Raw genomic sequence first — 18641 nt, forward strand, 5'->3', positions numbered from 1 at the left:
CTCTTTCCTGTGTTCTGTAATACTTGTATTGACCACCTGAAGTAATAACATGGATCTAATGCTGAGTTATTGATACATTATCACTGTAAAACATCATGGTCATTTAGAATATGATCTGTCGGAACCATCTATCCCATGCATGTTCTTAATAAAATACATAATTGATTTCTGGGTCAGTTCTCAAATTTCTCTTCTTTTGTGCAGTATAGGAAGAAAATAGAGTCCCAAGATCCAGGGGCTTTGCATACATCAGAACAAATCATCATGAGGCGCGGGAAAATTGAACAACAATTCTTAGACTTGATTAGTACATCCATTGGTGGAACAGATTGGGCTGGGGTGATTGGTCACTCCTAAGCGGGGCACACATTCAAACTGATTGGTTTGGGGGCCTGAATGCCTACGTGCCAGGCTACACAGGGTCCTAGGTTATTAAACAACCAGAGGGTCAGGAGGAATATTTACTGGGCAGTTCGGGTATTGTCCTAACAGCTACAGGAATTTCAGGTTTTGGGGGTAGCAGGGGAACTTTGTAAGGGTCCAGCGAAGCATCGGAGGAAGAGACCACCAAGAGACTGACTTTATGCAATAAGCAGGAGGGAGTTTATTGAGGATCCAATTCAGCGTGCTGAGGCTCCAGGCAGGCTCCCTCAAGAAGGGAGAGCAGCCCAGAGCCCCGAGCAGAGGTCAAGCAGTGCTTAAGTACACTTTTTGGGGAGGGTGGGGCCTTTGCATACATCAGAACAAATCATCATGAGGCGCGGGAAAATTGAACAACAACTCTGAGACATGATTAGTACATTCATTGGCGGGAACAGATTGGGCAGGGGTGATTGGTCACCCCTAAGCGGGGTACACATTCAAACTGATTGGTTTAGGTCCTGCAATGCCTACGTGCCAGGCTTCACAGAGTCCCAAGTTATTAGGCAACCAGGGAGTCTATGGAAATATTTACTGGGCAGTTCGGATATTGTCCTAACAGCTGCAGGGATTTCAAGTTTTGGGGGTAGCTGAGGAATTTAACAATACTTGGTCTTTTACTCTTTAACCCAGTCCTCGAAGCTTTACAATGCCCAGTCTTTTACACTTTAACTCAGGCTTTGCAGTTTAGAAGCAGCTTAGAAATTTTACCCTTACAACTCTACAATACCTGGTCCTTCACTTTTTAACTCAGGCCTTGCAGCTTAGAAACTTTACAATGCCCGGTCTTTTACACTTTAACTTTTACACTTTAACTTCAATTTCTTTTACCCTTACAGTTACAACATATAAAATACCATGCCATGACATGAGAATGGAGTTCATCACTGCACAGTGCCTCAGTCTGGCTGGGCACAAATAACTGAGCCGCCAGGAAGCACTTGTAGGTTCAAAACAGCAACTCTTTATTGCCGACCTCCACCAGCACTCCACACACGCTCCCTGGGAACTTTCTCCCCTTCCACCGGGCTCCCTGGAAACTTTCTCCTCTTCCATGGGGCTCCCTGTGCGCCTGGGAACCCCATGAGAACTCCAAGGGAACTCCAAAGTAGCCGCGCCCGAAGCAAGAACCTCCCTATTGCCGGACAGTAAAGGTCATATATACATTTGAATACACAGCTTAAAATAACCATCATCATCTCAATGGCTCGCTGGCATCACCTTTCAACCACTCCCTTCTGGCAAAATGCCGTGCATCATCCTGACTCCTGTGGCCCTCAACAGCACAGGGTTTGGGATATTGGAAAGGAGCAGCTTACCCTAAGTGAACCCTAGGTGCATCACCTGCAAGTCCTGTGGATTGAAATAGACCTTGACATGTGCAGCGTGAACGGCAGAGTGAATTGCAGATGGGTTGAGTCTTTTAGATGGTGGTATGTGATGGGGAAGAGTAGGTGGAGAGATGAGAGAAGCCTTGTTGGATGTAGCTTTAAATGAAGTCACACATATACAGAGTTAGAGATGGTGTCTGTTGAAAGGTTATTTATTCCCATTGTTTTGCCACCCTTGTCAAATATCAGTTGGCTCTAAATGTGAGGCTTTGTGTGTGGACTTTCATGCTCCTCCAATGTCTCCCTACAGAGACTGGCAAATGCTATACCCCACCTCTAGGAGTTATGCCTCTATGACCAACCTTCCCACCCTAATAACCTTCACCATCCTGAGGGTGGAGACACCAGAAAACAACAGACAACTCACCTACTGGATAAGAAGGGAAGTAGGATTGTTTCTGAACTCCAACAGAAACAATCCTTTAATTTTCCTTTGACATTTTTTTTCTCTCTCTTTTCCTATCCTCACACTCACAACATTTGGGAAACCAAGTACTTTTCATGCATTAGGCTAATGAGAACTGGTATGTCTGAATAGTGTTACCGCTGTGACAAGTCCTTACTTCCCCCATGCTGAAGGGTAACACCAGAGAAGCACGCTGACGCAAATTTAGAGTGGAAAGTAGAAGCTTTATTAAAGGACAGCAGAAAAGACCTCTCCCTGGAGGAAGAAGGGGACCCAAGAGGTGGAATCCATGGAAGGGGGAGGGCTTCCCTGTTTTATAGCTAAGGTCTTCTTTCAACTTTTCTGCATTCCTCTTGGCTCCTGTCTTTGTTCTGTTATCTTGCAGTGATAGAATGTAGGTGGAAAGGCCCAAAGGGTGAGGGACAGATGGGCCAAAGGAGTAATCTGGGCCAAAGGAGTAATCTGGGCCGAAGGACTTTTGGATTAACATCTCCATGTTTGCTGGGAGCTGCTTTATTAACATTTCCTTGAGATGGGCTCTGGGCCTTGGGGACATTTTCAATTCCCCTTTCCCTGGACTCCATTCTCAATATGGCCTTCATTCTGGATTTTACTCGATATTAGACCCAATTTACCTAACTACACTAACTACTTGTCTTTAAATCTGGCTTCAGTAGTATATTACACTTGTATTGTATATTCTTTTTTTTTTACTTTTACATTTTTTCTTAATTATAATTATTATGGTTTTTTTGTATTCTATTGTTTTCCCACTTACTTGTCTCCCCAAAATATTTTTCTATTTTCTCCTGTTACTAACCAACTTCTAACTTCTTTTGATTTCTCCTTCACACTTCCTAAGATATAATCACTCTATATCCTCACCTTTTACCTCCTTAACATCTCATCCTACAACCTCTCGCACTCTCTCTTTGTCTACCATAAGAAATTTTAGATACTTTCGCAAAACCTAATGCTTAACTGAACCCATCATTTCTGTCTATTGTGGCAAAACCATAAATGTCTTAATAGGAGCTATTTGACTTAAGACTGTATATGGTTTGTATTGGGATCTGTTAGTATTGATCTCCCCCTTAAAAAAGAGGTATTGTAACCCTGCAGAGACACCATAAGTCTATAGGGTAAAAACTATAACACCTAGGATCCTCACCTCTAGAAGGGAAGACATACAAACAATATGAGAAAACAAGGGAAGAAAGTGCCCAAACAAATCAAGATACTAAATTATTAGAATCCTTGGTCAGCATAGCAGAAGAAATGTCAGAGAAGGAGCTCAGGATGAACAATTACAATGTTCTGTGAATGAAAGGATGATATAAGAAAGCAAACATAGGCAGCAAAAGATCATTTCGGTAAAGAGCTACATAAGCAAATACAGGAAGCGAAAGAATACTTCAATAAGGAGCGGGAGGTTCTGAAAACAAAACAAAACAGAAATCTTTGAGATGAAGGAAATAATGAACCAAATTAAAAACTGAATAGAAAGCATTATCAACAGATTAGATCACTTAGAAGACAGCACCTCAGACAATGGAGACAAAACACATAATCTTGAAAATAAAGTTTATCACACAGTGAAGATGGTAAGAAACCATGACAAGACTATCCAAGAATTATGGGATAGCATGAAAAGACCACATTTAAGAATTTTTGGGATAGAGAACCAAAACCAAAGGAATGAACAATCTATTCAATGAAATAATATCAGAAAAATTTCTAAATCTGAAGAATGAATTAATTGAAAATCAAATACAAGAGGGTTACAGGACACCAAATGTATCGAATCACAACAGATCTACACCAAGCCACATTATAATGAAAATCCCTAACATACAGAATAAGGAGAGAATTTTAAAGCCACAAGAGAAGGGAATCAGATTACATATAGGGGGAAACCAATTAGGATCTCTTCAAATTTCTCAACCTCAGACCCTCAAAGCTAGAAGAACCTGGAATAACATATACCCCATTCTGAAAGAAAATGGATGCCATCCAAGAATCTTAAATGCATCAAAATTAAGGTTCAGATTTGATGATGAAATAAAAACTTTCATGATAAAAAAGTTAAAAGAATTTACAATGAGAAAGCCTACACTATGGAACATCCTTGGCAAAATGTTCCATGAGGAGGAAATAAAAACAGCAATGAAAATCATCAAAGGGAGGTATTACACTAAATCAACCTCTGGCTGGGATAAAGAGACTACTCTTATTTTCTATATTGATCTATTTACTGTAATTCTTTGGCACTGCCACCCTTTACTGCCCCCTCTCAGTTGCCACAGTCTTAGCCTTAGTTTTCACTGGAAGATTAACAGCAACTGCTCCAGACAGTTGGCATTAGGTTAAAAAGTTTCTATTAGCAGTCTCTCACCTCCTTTTAACAATATACATTGTTATCTTTGGTTGCTTTAAATCTGGCTTCTCTTTGTGGACTTGAGTCTCTTATTTTGTGACCTACGTCTTTATATGACTTTATCTTACCCATTTCTCCTACCATGAAACTATCTCAGGAAACTACAGACTGGATAAAAAGGTCATTCACATCCCCATCTAGACCTTGAAACTCCAGGAAATTATTTAAAATATGATTTTCAACATTGGGGGAAATTCAAGAGTCTCATAAGTATCATTGTTTTTATGTGAAGGGTCTGACTTTTCCTGCCTTGCCTATAAGAACTGCCTTGGTTATAGGATCTATTTCTAGTTTCTTAGAGGCTCTGATTAAAAGGAAAACAGCCACCTATGTCATAATGTTATGGAAATATAACCCATTAAGTCAGCATGAAACTTTTTAACCCCCAAAGGATCCAAGTATCAAAGGGGGAAATACAGTAGAGATTCTCTCAGAACACACACAAAAAGATAACACAATGTCATCAGTGTCAATGTGAACCTTCCACAACTCAGTTGTAACATTGTTTGACTTTAAAACAACAACAAAACTCACTCTTGAGAACTAAGAAACAGCTCACTTGGATGAGATTCCCTCAGGGGTTCAAGAACTCTCCTACACTCTTCCTTGGAGCCTTAGCCACTGACTTGACTGGGTTTCCAGGACAGAAACTAAATTTCGTCTTGTTACAATATGTTGATCACCTTCTGCTGACTAGTTCAACACAGGCTCAATGCCTCTGAGGAACAAAGGCCCTCCTTTCTCTGTTAACCGAGGCAAGATATGAAGTATAGGGGCGGGGGAAGACACAAATCTGTCAGAGACAAGTTAAAAACTCAGGTTTTAACATTATGTGGGGATGCCAAATGCTGTGTACTAAAACAGTAACAACAAAAAAGTGCAGTTTGTACTATCCCTACCCCCACCACTCATTGAAAAGTCTAAGAGTTCCTAGGAGCAACAGGGTTCTACATGGATTCCTGGATTCTTGGGCTTGCCCAAACCCTGTATAAGGCCTTAAATGGAGAGGAAAAAAAACCACCCTTTCAGTGCAGACCAAACCATGAGGTAGCCTTTTGACAATGAAGCCTAAACTCTCAGAGGCCCCAGCCCTGAGACTTCCTGATGTAATCAGAGAGTTCAACCTCTTTATTCATGAAAAGAACGAAATAACCTTGGGAGTCCTAAGCCAAGAGTTTGGACCTAGGCAAAGACCAATGGGATATTTTTCTAAACAAATTAACTCAGTCACGGCTGGATGGCCACCCTGCCTCAGAGCACTGGCAACCACCACTCTGTTGTCAAGGGAAGCTGACACTAGGACAAAACCTCAATATTAAAGTCCCTCACTCAGTTGTAAATTGGATAACAGAGGTCACCATTGGCTCACAAATGCATGAATGACTCAATATCAAGTGTCGCTATGTGAAAATACACAGGTAAAACTCTTAAACCCAGCTACCTTCCTCCCAGGCAATGCAGGCCCCCCTGACCATAACTGTTTAGAAGTACTAGATAGAATATTGTCCAGCAGACCAGACTTGGTCCTATACACTGATGGAAGTAATTTTTGAGAATGCCCGATTATGCCATAATATTCAACTCCAAAATAGTGGAAACAGAGGAACTTCTCCAAGGACAGTCAGCACAAAGAGCAGAATTTTGGACATTAATTAGGACACTGGAACTCAGCCAAGACCAGCAAGCCAACATCTATATTGACCCACAGTATCACTTTACTACTCGATATGTCTGTGAAAATTTATAAAAGGAAAGAGGACTCCTTACTGAAGAAAGAAAAAAGGATCAAGAACCAACCTGAAATTTTGAAACTTCTAGAAATAGTATGGGAGCCAAAGAAGATAGAATTGTCCCCTATTAGGGTCACCAAAAGGGAGATGACCCAGTGACAAAAGGAAAGCATCATGTTGGTACTACCACCAAACAGGCTGCCTGAAAAAATTCAAAATATTGCTAACCCAGAAATGCTCACTTTTCTCAGGTACTCTCCTGAGGAAGAAAAATGGATTAAAAAGGGTGTGGGGAGGAAACCAAGACCACAACAGGATGGTGGTTCATAAGGGACCATCAAGTGTATATCCCCGAACAACCAGCTTATAGACTGATCCACCAACGACGCGACCTGACCCATGCTGGGAGCTATCCATGAAATGTGCATGGACTAAAATGATGTTGAAACCATTAGACATGAAAACCTGGTATTGGGAAATCCCAGTGGGAACCTCACTGGTTTGAGAATGTGGCGTCCTGTCTAGCTCCTGCTAAGGTTCTAGCATAGCCCCAGAGATGGGAAAGACACCTTGGAGCCATATAGCCTCCCAGAGATGGGTATGGCTTGCCAAATGCCAATCAACCTGTTTACTGCAAGACTCCTTGCAGTAAATGGAAGAAGCAACCAAGAAGAAGCAAGCACTGAACTGACTCCTCCTACTGAAACCTTACCCCTGCCTTTGATGTACTCCCACATAAAGAATTGGAGCCTTTTTTCAGCTGTTCATTTCCAGCTCCTATCAGGACTGGAAGACCCATCAGGCACTCCTCTTTGAATCTTATTTCTGGCTCTGTCTTTATTTCTTACTGATTATTTTATACTTTTTATTTCCAAGGTGGCTTACACCTCCTGAGCAGGAACCTACCGTATCCAGGTGCTAGTCATCTCGTTACAAACCCACGTGGGAAAAACTGCCTCGGGGACCTTACTAGGCTGGTTCTACCTCACTGCTTGTCTCCCTGCACTCTGCTCCTCTGTCTCTTAGCATTACATGACCTGCTTTCAAAACAATCCTCACCAGGGATCTAATAAATTGGCAGGAACACAGACAGCACTGTGGACTGTTCCTGTTTGAAGATATAAAGTGAACTTCACCGAAACACCCTAAACCAAGGATATAAATACTTAATAGTTTTTGTCTGCAGTTTCTTGGGATGGGTGAAAGCTTTTCTATCCTGAACTAAAAAGACTAAAGAGATAACTAAGGTTCTCCTGAGGGCGTTATTCCCAGATATGGAATTCCTATAACCATAGTGTCAGACAATGGACCACCATTTGTGGCTGAGAGAGTACAACAGGTGACAAGGGCTTTAAAAATTCAGTGGAAACTACATGTTGCCCATCACCCTCTTAAAAATGAGATGCTTGCCCCAGGCAAACATAGGATTTTTGCCATTTAGATTCCTGTATGGGTGACCACCCTAACTGGTCAGCTTAAGGGGAAACACCAGATAATTAAGAGACTTAGATTTACATAAAAAGCTACAAAGATAGGGGATCATCATCTCAAAAACACATAAGTGTGTCAACTGGGGACCAAATATGGATAAGAGACTTAAAAAGAAGCCCTTAAAACCAATGTGAAAGGGGACCCACACTGTACTCTTAACCACCTCTACTGCTCTCAAAGGAACAGAAGGGGACACTTGGATCCACCACTCCAGAGCCAAACCTGCTGGCCCAACTGAGGATGAGGGAAATGGAGAACAGCCCTTTAATCCAGAAACATCCCTGTGTCTGATGCTACAGAGAAGGAGACAGTGATCTCAAAGCCCTGCTGTGACCACACCAGAAGCTAGTCTGTCAACCTATGGCTGAAGACCAAGGAGTTAACTGCCTGGTTAAAAAAAATGAATGATTTGATTCTCTACAAATATTTTCTTACTGTTTACATACTGCCTTCCTTTGTCTCAGTATATATACTTATTGCTATTGCTTGTTGTTATTAATCTGGTCCCTCACAGCCCTGCCAGATTCTACCTCTTCGTGTGACCTATGTATCTGAGAAACTGGATTAGACCAGGGAGTTGCAGAAAACTTGAGTAACTATTGTTTGCAAAGAGATGACACAGGGAAAGTTATAGAAATAAGATCACAGATCATATGGTAAAAGTGGTCCATGTGCCTGTACAGAATTGGAAAAAATTCTGGGTATGGATATTCTATCTATGACCCACTTAGACAACCTCTTCAGAGGATGATTCTCTTGGATAAGAGGAATCAAGACAATAATTGAGGTGATTAAGATTATATTTGCTGGATGTCTACTTATTCCTCGCTTCCTGCCTCTCCTAATCAACATTATAAGAAGTTTTATAAAAACAGTTGTCAAAAAAGAGAGTCTCTCATCTATTACTCATGAGAAGATACCAGCAAGTGGTAAAAATAATGCTCTCTGAAAGCTGCAGATGCATCCTGAGTGTTAAAAGGGGGCAAATGAAACAGCATCTCCTTCCTAAGATGTTTCCTTTTTATCTCTGTTAATAGCTGCAACCTGCTAGTTTCGGCTTCTGTAATCATCTCACTCAGTAACTATGATAGGTATCAGAGCAGCCTGGGGAAACGGGGAAACATCAAGGGTATTTGCATGAAAAAGTCTTAAACCCTGGAAGTCTAGTCTGTACGTATATAAAAGGTACTGAGAACAAAGGACTATGCTCAGTCTTTGTAGAAGACTCCACTGAGCCAGCACCAGTGCTGAATGAGCCTTGCTTTTCTACATTTCCATGTGCCACTTGTCTCTCTCCAGTGTCATAATTTCAGTACTTTTCCATAATGCAGGGAAATAGGAGCATGAAGAGAGGGTCTACAGAATGGGAGAAAATGGCAATTATAAAGAATACAAATAATAATAAATGTTGGAAAGAATGTGGGGGAAAAGGTATACTGATACCTTGTTTTTGGGCTGTTAATACAGCAGTATGGAGTCCTCAAAAAACTAGGCATGACCCAGCTATCCCACTCCTTAGTATTTATCCAATAGAACTAAAACCAACATATCATAGTGATACAGCAACATCAATGTTTATAGCAATACAGTAACCAAACTAAGGAACCACCTCAGATGCCCATGTAGATGAATGGGAAAAAGGTGTTATATATGTATGATGGAGTTTTACTCAGCCACAGAGAATTAAATTATGGCATTTGCTTGTAAGTGGGTGAAAATGGAGAGCCTCATGCTAAGTGAAATAAGCCAGACTGAGAAATTCAAGTGTTACATATTTTTTCTCATATATGAAGCTAGGCCAAAATAATGGGAAAAAAGTGGGGTCTTTGTGTGTATAAATCCATGAAAATAGAAGGGATATAGTGAAGTAAAGAAAGGGGAGTTAGAGGAAAGAAGAAGGGATGAGTCAGGAGGAATGATGGAGTGAAATTGACCGAACTACCCTATGTACAAATGAATATACCCCGGTGAATTTCACCATTATGTATATCTGTAAAGCACTAACTTAAAAAAGACTATAAATAAATAGAAAGAAGAGGGGGAGGCAGGAAGGGGTAAAAGTGGAAGTGTTGGGCACTGAATTACAGCAACTTTTATTTGTGCTTATATAATTAAGTCAAAATGAATCTTAATATTATGTATAACTAAAATGAATAAAAAAGAAAGGAAAAAGAAGGAAAGACTGAGACTTGATGTAGAAATTAATGATGCCTTTTATTCAGAACATGCAAGGGATGCATGGCTCTAAGGGGTCATATTCCAATCACTTTGCTCTTTCACAACTATAGCCTATTAATAACTCAGCATTGGATCAGTGTTAGCACTTGGGGTGGTCAGTACAACTGTTATGTAGCACAGGGAAGAGCAGATTTATTTCTGTAGTCACCAAGAAATCTCTCCAGAAAGGAGAATATGTGATCTGTGAATCCTGAGGGACTGGAGAGATGTGAGAGGAGAGGAGGAGAGGAATCCCTACCAGGGAAAGGGAGTGGATAGACAATGCCCCTTGCCCAAAAGAGGTGGTTGAAGATAGGAACACAACCGCAGTCTGCTCTTCTTCAGATAGGAATGAAGCAGAGTTGGTATGAGGGTGGCCGACATTGAATTCCATTGGCAACTGGGGTGACATCAAGGTCTTTTGGGCTAACCAGAGATTTCAGGTGAAAGTGCTGTAAAATAGTAGTCAGGAATAAGAACAGCTCCATGTTGGCCAGGGCCTCCCCCATACACTTTCGTTTTCCTGAAAAATAAGAAAGGTAGAGAGTGGTAAATGCTCTCATGTAACTGGGAGCAGTGACAAGCACTGTGATTCTTACTGGCAAAATAATAATATGCAGACCATTTGATGAACGACTGAATGTTAAGATAATGTTAATGGTAATGGAAAAAGGACGAACACATTCCTCCATTTGTGATCTTAAACAAATATTTACTATAAACAATATGTACTGAATATAGGCTTATGACAAGCACTTTAACATTTGAATTTTCTAAGTATATTTTTCTAGAAACACATGCACAGTGGTGTGTTTCCTGTTCCCATAATAAAGTTCCATGATCTTGCTTCTCATTCTTTACACCTTCTATCCCCATCTCTAACTATGCATACTTTTCAGAAATCTCCAAAGGACATGATACTCATGCTGTGTATCATGTTAATCTTCTTGCATAAGAGACAACTTTCCTTTCCTAAGAAGCAGATGAAATTTCATTTCTTCTTAATACTCTCTATGATTCCTTCAAGCAATAAAATCTTGCCCTCTTTGGGTTTCCTCAACATCGTACTTATGATTTCATAGAAGCACGAATCACCTGGAATCATACTTTTTTATTTACTCATTTATTGTCTAACATGTTGAAATGAGAAGTAGTAGAGTAGTAGAGGAGTAGAGTAGTCTCTGATCTGGTCACCATGGTGTCTATCCTGCCAGATATAAGGCAGACATCAAAGTCATGGCATCGAAGAAGAAGATTCCATGATCAGAGACTCAGGACACACACACACACACACACTGTGGGTGTGGAGATCTAATATTCAAGACATGATCATGAATGCAGGAAGAGCAATGTGCTCTGAGATCACTGCAGTAGTTCCATGCCTCATCCCCCAATTTTCCATGACTCCATAGTTTTTGGGCAGTTTCTGACATTCCTGAGATGACTACCTGGTTCATTCCTTCCTTAAAAATGTGTTGCTATTTTTTTCCTGTCCATTCTATATGTCCCTACTGAGGCAACTGCAATGTCATTTAGCTAATAGAATGTTGCTTATTCCATTTTATTTCTGCAGGCAGCTTCTCCTTGTAAGCCTGGCCAGCCCCAGAAATCTGTGCTTCCCTATCTCACAGGTTACAATGAATTGGTCATTCATCTGCTTCCAAAACAGGGTGTGAGGCCATTTGATGTGTGTTCTGTGCCTGTGGAAACTTGTATTTCCATAGCTGAGCCTGGACTGGAGGGTTTAGAGGTTGAGCAACAAAATACAGAAAACACCCAATATCGTTTTGGAGTGAGATGACTTTACACGATGGGTGTAAAGTTTTACCATATAGAAGGAGACCAATTGTACCTCAATAATGTATCTGGAGATCTAGGTTGATCAAATATATTTTAGATTTCTCAATTTATAAAACCTGGGTCAACACCTCAAAGCCCCACTACTCCATTCCACCAAGGGGAGCATGTCACGAGCAGGGAGAGTGCATGGACACTGAAGTAGGGCTCCTGATCATGCACAAAGAAGGAACCCACCAACCCGTGGTGATTCTGTGTGAGGTGTGACTGATCCCCAAAGCCTGTCTTGTGGTCTGAAACACACATGAAGGGGAATTTCTTTTACCTGATGAGAAAGGCATGAAGTAGTCACTTTTCTTAAATTTGCCATGCTCATCCAGAAAGTGCCCAGGGTCGAACATCTCTGGGTGGGGGAATTCTTTGTTGTCATAGAGCACTGATGTCAGTGAGGTCCATATGGCTGTGCCCTGGAAACAGCAAACACAGACACATCGTTTTAAAATGTCCTGGAGCTGAAAGATATAATGGAGATCACTGAGCTCAATATTCTTGTCTGTAGAAACCCTGTCCAAGAAGAACAGTTACATTTTCAGAGAGAGAGAGAGAGAGAGAGAGAGAGAGAGAGAGAGAGAAGAAGAAGAAGAAGAAGAAGAAGAAGAAGAAGAAGAAGAAGAAGAAGAAGAAGAAGGAGGAAGAGGAGGAGGAAGAGGAGAAGGAGGAGGAGGAGGAGGAGGAGGAGGAGGAGGAAGAGGAAGAGGAGGAGGAAGAAAAGAAGGAGGAGGAGGAGGAGGAGGAGGGGGGAAGAGGAGGGAGGGAGAAAATGTAACAAACGAGCTTTAGTTGAGGATGATGACAGTGAACTTGCTAAAGTCCTCTCAATATCTTTTAAAATATTTTGTACTTGGGTTTTTGGTGCCTAAACTTCTGAATCTATTCTCCTTATCATCAAGCTAGGACACTGGTGTCTGTCACTACCTGCTGCTCTGCTTTATCACATCAGTATTCACACAACTCACATGTGTATTGTCTTAATCAAAGTCTTCATCTGCACTTGAAATGTCCAGAACTCTCTTCATAGAACCTTGCCAAAACCCATCTGAGGTAGCTAACAAAGACCTCTTCTGGAATGACTACAAGTCCAATAACAAACAGAACACTGTCAAATGTTCATGACTGCCGTGCAGTCCATTTGTTTTAATCTAAAAATGCATAGGGATTATTTATTACAGTTAAATCAACTCCAAAAACAAATGGGATATAAAATTAGGAATATCATCATTTATTTTATAATAATTCAAGTCTGGATATATTAGTTCAGGCAAGAATATTAATCAAAACTAGAAGAGTTAGGTTGTGGGGAACTGCTCTGAATGACCATGCCTTCCAGTCCTGAAGCACGAGGCTCTGACCAATCACTACATTTTATGGTGACTTATAGGTTGTCCCAGCTCGGCTAGCAAGGTGGCTTTTCAGGTGTAGGTGTTACCTGTGGGGTTGAGCTACACTCACCAATTCCTTTGTAAGTCATTTCATTGACTTCTTCCCAATTAAAGAGTTCAGCACGTGCTCCTCTCTCTTTTTCCACGGACCCCTAAGGTCAGAGGAGCTGTCACAGGACCCAAAGAAAAAGGTATCTCTCTGTCTCTGTGTGATTATTTCGTGCAGCCCAGTTCACCCAGAGTGACCTTGAGTGTTTAGTCGTGAGATGCAACATTAGGTGAATGATTTTGTAAGTAGGATATTCTCATGGTCTTAAAGGATCATGAGAAAGATGTTTATCATTTACTTATAAGAGCAGAAGCTCTGCGATGGAGAGATCTGTTGGATACCACCTTCTTTCCTGAGGAAAGTAGTATAAGCTATATTGAGTAAGTGACATGATGTGTTCCCACCTCACCATGTGATGCAGTGAGACTTTCACTGGCACTTATGTAGTTTTATTTCCAAATTCATGATGAGAATCTAATCCCTGGCAAACAACCACACAAAACCAGCCTGAAGAATGTTCTCCTGGATTCCTCTGGTAAGGTGAACACGATGAAAGGAAACAAACAAGTGCCGGAAAGGGAACTACCCCTGATTACAAGAGAGTAAATGGAAAACATAATTACATTACATGCCCATTCTTTAACTGAATTGTAGAAAGAAAAACCAGAAAGAATATTCGAAAATTATTGGGATAATTTAAATATTGGCTATATATTAAATAATATTATTGTATAAATAATATCTTCCAAGTATGAATGCAATCAATGACTTATGGAGGAGAAAAATTACAGTTTTAGGAAAATTATTCAAGTATTAAGGTGTAAATAGATAGTTTAGTAGGTAGATATTAGAGTAGAAATATGCATGTTGAATTTTTTTAGATGTATTTTTTTTAAATATAATGGTGGAAAAAATTCAGTACTGCAAGATTTCCTAATAAATATTGATCACTGAATTTTAAAAAATTATTTCTTAGAATATTTTTGAACATGAAGTAAAAGGCAAAATTTCTTTAAGACACAAAAGTGGATATATTTTCAGCAAATGTTACTCAAACACATAGACATTCATAAAGAAAAAACCATGGGAGGATCCAACATGGCGGCCGGCGAGGAAGCAGCACTTTCAATATCTCCACATTAACGGGATCAGAAACACCCATTAAAACAGCTACATTCTACCTACTGAGGATCTTCTAGCAAAATTCCGTTGAAAGGAGACCTGCCGAGAATTAGTAAGTTTATTAGACGTGACAGTTTGCCCCAGACAAGTGAAACTTGACCGGCAGCGCGGGCTCAGAGTCCAATCCCGCGGCCACCCGCCGCTTCTGCAAGCGGCAGGCGGCCCAGAGCAGCGCGGCAGAAGGGTCCCCGCCCGGCCAGCAGACAGCTCCCACCATCCCGGCTACCCTGGCGGCCCTGCTCTCGCTCGGCGAACAGCCACCCCGCCCGCCTGGTTCTTAGCCACGCGGCTGCAGTCACCCGGCTTTACAAACGGCCCCCGGCGGCGCTGCTCAGCGAGAAGGGTCCCCGCCCGGCCGGCAGACAGCTCCCGCCATTCCGCTCTTGCTCTGCAAACAGCCACCCCGCCAGCCTGGTTCTTAGCCACGAGGCTGCAGCCGCCCGGCTTTACAAGCGCCCCCGGCGGCCCTGCTCGGCGAGAAGGGTCCCTGCCCGGCCGACAGACAGCTTCCGCCAGCACGGCTACCCTGGCGGCCCCGCTCTTGCCCTGCAAGCAGCCACCCCGCCCTCCTGGTTCTTAGCCACGCGGCTGCAGCCACCCGGCTTTACAAGCACCCCCCCGGCGGCCCTGCTCGGCGAGAAGGGTCCCCGCCCTGCCGGCAGACAGCTCCCGCCATTCCGCTCTTGTTCTGCAAACAGCCACCCCGCCCGCCTGGTTCTTAGCCACGAGGCTGCAGCCGCCCGGCTTTACAAGCGCCCCCGGCGGCCCTGCTCGGCGAGAAGGGTCCCTGCCTGGCCGACAGACAGTTTCCGCCATCCCGGCTACCTTGGCGGCCCCGCTCTTGCCCTGCAAACAGCCACCCCGCCCGCCTAGGTCTTAGCCACGTGGCTGCAGCCACCCGGCTTTACAAGCGCCCTCGGCGGCCCTGCTCGGCGAGAAGGGTCCCCGCCCTGCCGGCAGACAGCTCCCGCCATTCCGCTCTTGCTCTGCAAACAGCCACCCCGCCCGCCTGGTTCTTAGCCACGAGGCTGCAGCCGCCCGGCTTTACAAGCGCCCCCGGCGGCCCTGCTCAGTGAGAAGGGTCCCTGCCCGGCCGACAGACAGTTTCCGCAATCCCGGCTACCCTGGCGGCCCCGCTCTTGCCCTGCAAACAGCCACCCCGCCCGCCTGGGTCTTAGCCACGTGGCTGCAGCCACCCGGCTTTACAAGCGCCCCCGGCGGCCCTGCTCGAGGAGAAGGGTCCCCGCCAGGCCGGCAGACAGCTCCAGCCATCCCGCTCTTGCTCTGCAAACAGCCACCCCGCCCGCCTGGTTCTTAGCCACGAGGCTGCAGCCGCCCGGCTTTACAAGCGCCCCCAGCGGCCCTGCTCGTCGAGAAGGGTCCCTGCCCGGCCGGCAGACAGCTCCCACCATCCCGGCACTCCTGGCGGCCCGCCCGCTCTGCGAAGGGTCACCCCGCCCGGCTCTTAGCCACGCGGGCGCCGTCTGCCTGGCTCTGTGGGTGCCCCCGGTGGCCCAGCGCAGCCAGAAGGGTCCCCGCCTGGCCCGACAGAAGGCCCGTGCCCTTCCGGCTCTGCTAACAGCCCTGCCCACCCGGGAAAGGGCTCCCCCCCTTGAGAGGACGGGAAGGAAATCTAACCAAGCCTCTATGAATTAGCGAACTGGGATCTAAAACCAGAGATTGTGTCAGACCAGAGACAAGCCAGTTCCACCTCTCCCTTCGGTCACTCCTGCAAGGAGCCAGGGGCCCGCCATAGCAGAGAGGGGAAGTCACCAAAGATCGGCCAAAGAGATTCCTTCCCAGCGGATTCTAAATTAGCAGGAGCGGCGCGGGAGCCGGCCGGAGCTGGCGGGAACCGCGGCAGCGGCACGGGAACCGGCGGGAGCCGAGGCGGCGCTGACTCAGGAGCCGGCGGGAGCCGCGCAGCGCGGGTCTCCCAGCTACCGCTCCCACCAGTGCTGACAACTGAGGTCTCTTGCACCAGATACGGGGGCGTGGCTACCAGAAGGTAAGCAAATTTGCTGGGGGTTCTCAGCCCCAAGCTCTACAAACTTAGGGCCTGAGGGAGGCAAACAAGGAGAGTGTGCCCAGGCACTAATGAAACAGCTGCTCCACGCGTGTGCAAGGTAGGCGGAACTGGGACCACCGACAAAACAGGCCCAGTGGACCGCCAGACACATCGCTCCAGTTGGGGGAGGGGCAGAGCCGCCGGGTGCCTGCAAGGTAGGCGGACCCACTACCCACCAGCAGAACAGGCACAGCAATACACAGAGCGGCAGAGCCACCCCCCGAGCCTACAAGGTAGGCAGACCTGCGACCCACCGGCAGGTCAGGCCCAAAAACCTGCGGAGGGGCACAGCTGCCCCACGTGCCTGCTAGGTAGGCTGAACTGTGACCACCAACAGAGCAGGCCCTGCGGCCGGCCAGACACATCGCCCCGCCCCGGTTGGGGGAGGGGCAGAGCCACCGGGCGCCTGCAAGGTAGGCAGACCTGCGACTCACCAGCAGATCAGGCCCAGTGACCCGCGGAACGGCAGAGCCACCCCCGCACTTGCAAGGTAGGCGCACTTGCCACCCACCGGCAGGTCAGGCCCAGCAACTCTCGGAGGGACACAGCTGCTCCACGCACGTGCAAGGTAGGCGGAACCGTGACCACCGACAAAACAGGCCCAGTGGCCTGCCAGATACATCGCCCCGGCCGGGGGAGGGGCAGAGCCGCCACCAGCGCCCTTTAGGTAGACAGATCTGCAACCGACAGACAGAACAGGCCTAGTGGCCAGCGGAGGGGCAAAGCCGCTGCTCACGCCTGCAAGGTAGGCGGACCTGTGACCACCGAAAGAACAGGCCCATCGAAAGTACAGGTACAGTGGCCTCCTGGCGTGGTAGGCACAATGCCTCAATTGGAGGAGGGGCAGAGCCACCGCCAAAGCCTGCGAGGGAGACTTTGCAGCTATACAAGAGCAATATAAATATATAGGGGGAAAAATCAATAACACAACAGTTTCACCAAGCAGAAAGAAACGCGATCAGTATGAAAAGACAAGGAAAGAAAGGACCACAAGCAATGCAGGTCAACTCAACTTTAGAAGAGGTAATATCTGCAGCAGATGGAATGTCAGATAAAGAATTCAGGATATACATGCTTCAGATGATCTGGAGTCTCAAGGAAGACATTAGACAGCAAAATCAGACAATGAAAGACCACTTCGACCACTTCAACAATGAATTACATAAACAAATCCAAGAAGCAAAAGATCAATTATACAGGGAGATAGAGGTTATAAAAAACAAACAAACAGAAATCCTGGAAATGCAGGAAACAATAAACCAACTTAAAAACTCAATTGAGAATACTACCAGCAGAGTAGAACACTTAGAAGATAGAACATCAGACAATGAAGACAAAGTATTTCAACTGGAGAAGAACATAGACAGCTCAGCAAAGCTGTTAAGAAACCATGAGCAGAACATTCAAGAAATATGGGATAACATAAAGAGACCCAACTTAAGAGTCATGGGGATACAGGAAGGTATTGAGGTCCAAACCAAAGGAATGAGCAATCTATTCAACGAAATAATACGAGAAAACTTCCCAGACTTGAAGAATGAGACAGAATCCCAAATCCTAGAAGCCTACAGGACGCCGAATGTGCAAAATCATAAGAGATCCACACCTAGACACATTATAATGAAGATGCCCAACATACAGAATAAGGAGAGAATTTTAAAATCTACAAGAGAAAGGAAGCAGATTACATTTAGGGGTAAACCAATCAGGATAACAGCTGATCTTTCAACACAGACTCTGAAAGCTAGAAGATCCTGGAATAACATATTTCAAACACTGAAAGAAAAGGGGTTCCAACCAAGAATTGTGTATCCCGCGAAATTAAGCTTCAGGAAGGAAGATGAAATTAAAACCTTCCATGATAAACAAAAGTTAAAAGAATTTGCAGCTAGAAAACCATCTCTTCAAAACATCCTCGGCAAAATATTACAGGAAGAGGAAATGGAAAATATCAATGAAAACCAACAGCGGGAGGTAGTACAGTAAAGGTGGGGGGGAATAATCAAAGAGGAAA

At 44.5% G+C, this 18641-nt stretch overlaps 1 protein-coding gene across 7 annotated transcripts in view; it reads right to left on the reverse strand.

Moving 5' to 3' along the window:
• Positions 1–10433: 10433 nt before the first annotated feature.
• Positions 10434–18641, reverse strand: part of LOC143381653 (cytochrome P450 2C19-like) — a 162103-nt gene continuing 153895 nt past the window's right edge. For all 7 annotated transcript variants that reach the window (XM_076835366.1, XM_076835362.1, XM_076835364.1 and 4 more), the window contains 2 exons: positions 12215–12356; positions 10434–10615 (listed from right to left, as the gene is read on the reverse strand). In XM_076835366.1, the coding sequence (XP_076691481.1) occupies positions 10434–10615; positions 12215–12356 (324 nt within the window). The remainder of the gene's footprint in view (positions 10616–12214; positions 12357–18641) is intronic.

The sequence above is a fragment of the Callospermophilus lateralis genome, chromosome 15 (genome assembly GCF_048772815.1).
Source record: "Callospermophilus lateralis isolate mCalLat2 chromosome 15, mCalLat2.hap1, whole genome shotgun sequence".
Lineage (NCBI taxonomy): Eukaryota > Metazoa > Chordata > Mammalia > Rodentia > Sciuridae > Callospermophilus > Callospermophilus lateralis.